Source organism: Austrofundulus limnaeus, unplaced genomic scaffold (assembly GCF_001266775.1).
Source record: "Austrofundulus limnaeus strain Quisiro unplaced genomic scaffold, Austrofundulus_limnaeus-1.0 Scaffold888, whole genome shotgun sequence".
In the NCBI taxonomy this organism is placed as follows: Eukaryota; Metazoa; Chordata; class Actinopteri; order Cyprinodontiformes; family Rivulidae; genus Austrofundulus; species Austrofundulus limnaeus.
Window position 1 is genome coordinate 79,049 of NW_013953290.1, and position 2,437 is coordinate 81,485.

Here is a 2,437-nt window from a genome sequence, read left to right on the forward strand (position 1 = left end):
AAGGTAATGGTTGGATGTTTCAGATGGAAAGGTAATGGTTGGATGTTTCAGATGGAAAGGTAATGGTTGGATGTTTCAGATGGAAATGTAATGGTTGGATGTTTCAGATGGCTCTCTAATGCAGCCTGAAGGAGAAAGACACATTTTACATAGTAACATTTTAACCACTGTTATAAAAAACCTGTGCACAAACAATTGCTTTAAAAAAATAACTTTGTACCAGCTTTGCTTTGCTTAAATTTAAATAAGTTATTAGCTTTTGTGAAGTCAGCTAACAAAAAATAGAGCAGCTATGTCAAGTTTACTTTTTAATCTAGTCCTCAGGTCACACTTTATGATTAGTTAAAGACAAAAACCTCTGCTGTTCATTGGTTTATAATAAAAACACCTTTAACTGTGTGTGAAGACGTCTCTCTTTGGCGTTTTGGCTCTAATCATCATCAGTATCAGAATCAGTGCAGACGCTTTGGTCAAACAGGAGGACCTGGCTCGTCATGATCCAGCCAATTACAACTAAAGAATGAACATTTTCTGTGAAAATGCTCAGAGACTAGTGAAATTAACTGACAACATTAAAACCAAGTTGTTAAAGCTAAGAGAAATAAAAGATTAGCTAAAAGCTAAATGTAGAAAAAGACTTTTCATGAATAAAATTTTAGATTTGTTTCATCTGATGTGATGAAGACCGTTGAATATTTTCTGTAAACCCAGATCCTGTGAGTGTCGGTGCACTCGTATGTCTCCATACGTTTGTCATCTCACAGACCAGCATCATGTTTGGTATTCTCAACCCCGTGTGTCGAGTCATGGCATAAATACACTATCACATAAATTATTCAGAGTTGTTTCTCCTCAGTGCTGACTCCAGTTTTTGTTTCATATTTTGGGTTATTAGCTGAATTGTTAATTATTTTTGTAAATTACTTTATAAATACAATCGTAAATGTTTTGAAAAACAAATTGTTTTGTCTTAATGAATAATTTGTATTCACAAAGAAATGCTGCATTTCACTTCAGTTCCACTAGATGGCGCTGTGACCCCACAACACTGTGAAACTAAAGTAGGCTTGTGTACTTGGTCCCTGTCAAATATTTATATTTTGTGTTTCATCTGTGTATTAAACTTTTCTTTTCTGGATTCCTGTTGAGTCCTTGGTGTTTTTTAGAGTTTTTGTTTGGATATGGCTTCAGTGGGTGAAAAGTAGACATTGGGTTTTTACTGTTTGAGCTGAATCAGTGTGTAAACTTATCATTGTTTTTATTATTTTATCATAAAGAGTCAGAAAATAGTTGGTAGTATGGACCAAGTTTATACTGCTTTATATTTCAAAAATTTGACTGGAATTTTGATATGGTTTGAAAACATATTTATAATTTCTCATCACTCTGAGACATGTTAATGAATAATTAAAATGTACTGAGATAATTGTGATGCTGTTAAGAGCAGAAAGTTTGGTGAAACTCCCTCTAATATGCTGCACAGAAAAATATGTTTTGTCGTAAGATATTTTTCCTTACACCTGTGTCTTCCCTCCTTTTTCTCTTGTCTTTTTCAGGTCCATTTATGATGACCAGCCCAATGCTCACAAGCGCTTCATGGAAAAGCTGGATGCCAGGATAAGGAACCATGACCGTGAGATTGAAAAAATGTGCAACTTTCACCACCAGGGCTTTGTGGACGCTATCACAGAGCTGCTTAAAGTTCGTGCTGATGCAGAGAAACTTATGGTAGGTGCAATAATCAAACTGAGGCCGATCTAAACACTGATTTCACAGTTTCAAAGGATATTTGCTTTTCAAAATGTGCTCCGTTTTAATCATCTTCATCAGTACATGACACACTCCTGGTCAAGCCTTTTTGAACACCTTTCCAGGGCACTAAACTAACTTTTTGCACTGGTTGCACTGGTTGCACCGGTGCGCCTAACATTTTTTCTTAGGTGCACCAGCACAAAAGTTAGGTGCAGCCAAATTTTCAACCACGTCGCCTAACATCAGAGTTTTACAGGTTATTTTTAAATCACTGATCATTAAGGCAACATTAACTGGAAAATAATTAGTTAACAATCTAGTAAACATAAAGTTCTTTATTTGAACCAGAATTGCAAGTATTTAAAGTGATTCTATCAAATTCTAAGTGCAAATGTTAAAGAGCCGAACGTCTTATAAACATCTTAAACATTTCATGGTTAAATGTTTTTTAGACACCTGCCCCTCAGATGGACAACTCCTGTAGTTTGACCCTCTGGATCTTTGGCCTTGGATAAACCAGAATGATGACCAGAGGAATGATTAATAACAGAAATATTACTGATATTTATTAAAAAGTTGTGCAGATTTTTTTTAAATAATAACACATAAAAGTCTGCAATTTCATCATTAGTTGAATCTTATTATCTTATATTATTTCACTTAAATATCTAATATGTCTAGTTTT

The 2,437-nt window shown here is 34.6% G+C and overlaps 1 protein-coding gene across 3 annotated transcripts in view; it reads left to right on the top strand.

The window, feature by feature from the left end:
• The window catches only part of exoc6 (exocyst complex component 6), a gene marked incomplete in the record, with an annotated part of 76,514 nt that overhangs the window by 5,029 nt on the left and 69,048 nt on the right, over positions 1-2,437 (top strand). For all 3 annotated transcript variants that reach the window (XM_014029358.1, XM_014029357.1, XM_014029359.1), the window contains 1 exon segment: positions 1,557-1,728. In XM_014029358.1, the coding sequence (XP_013884812.1) occupies positions 1,557-1,728 (172 nt within the window).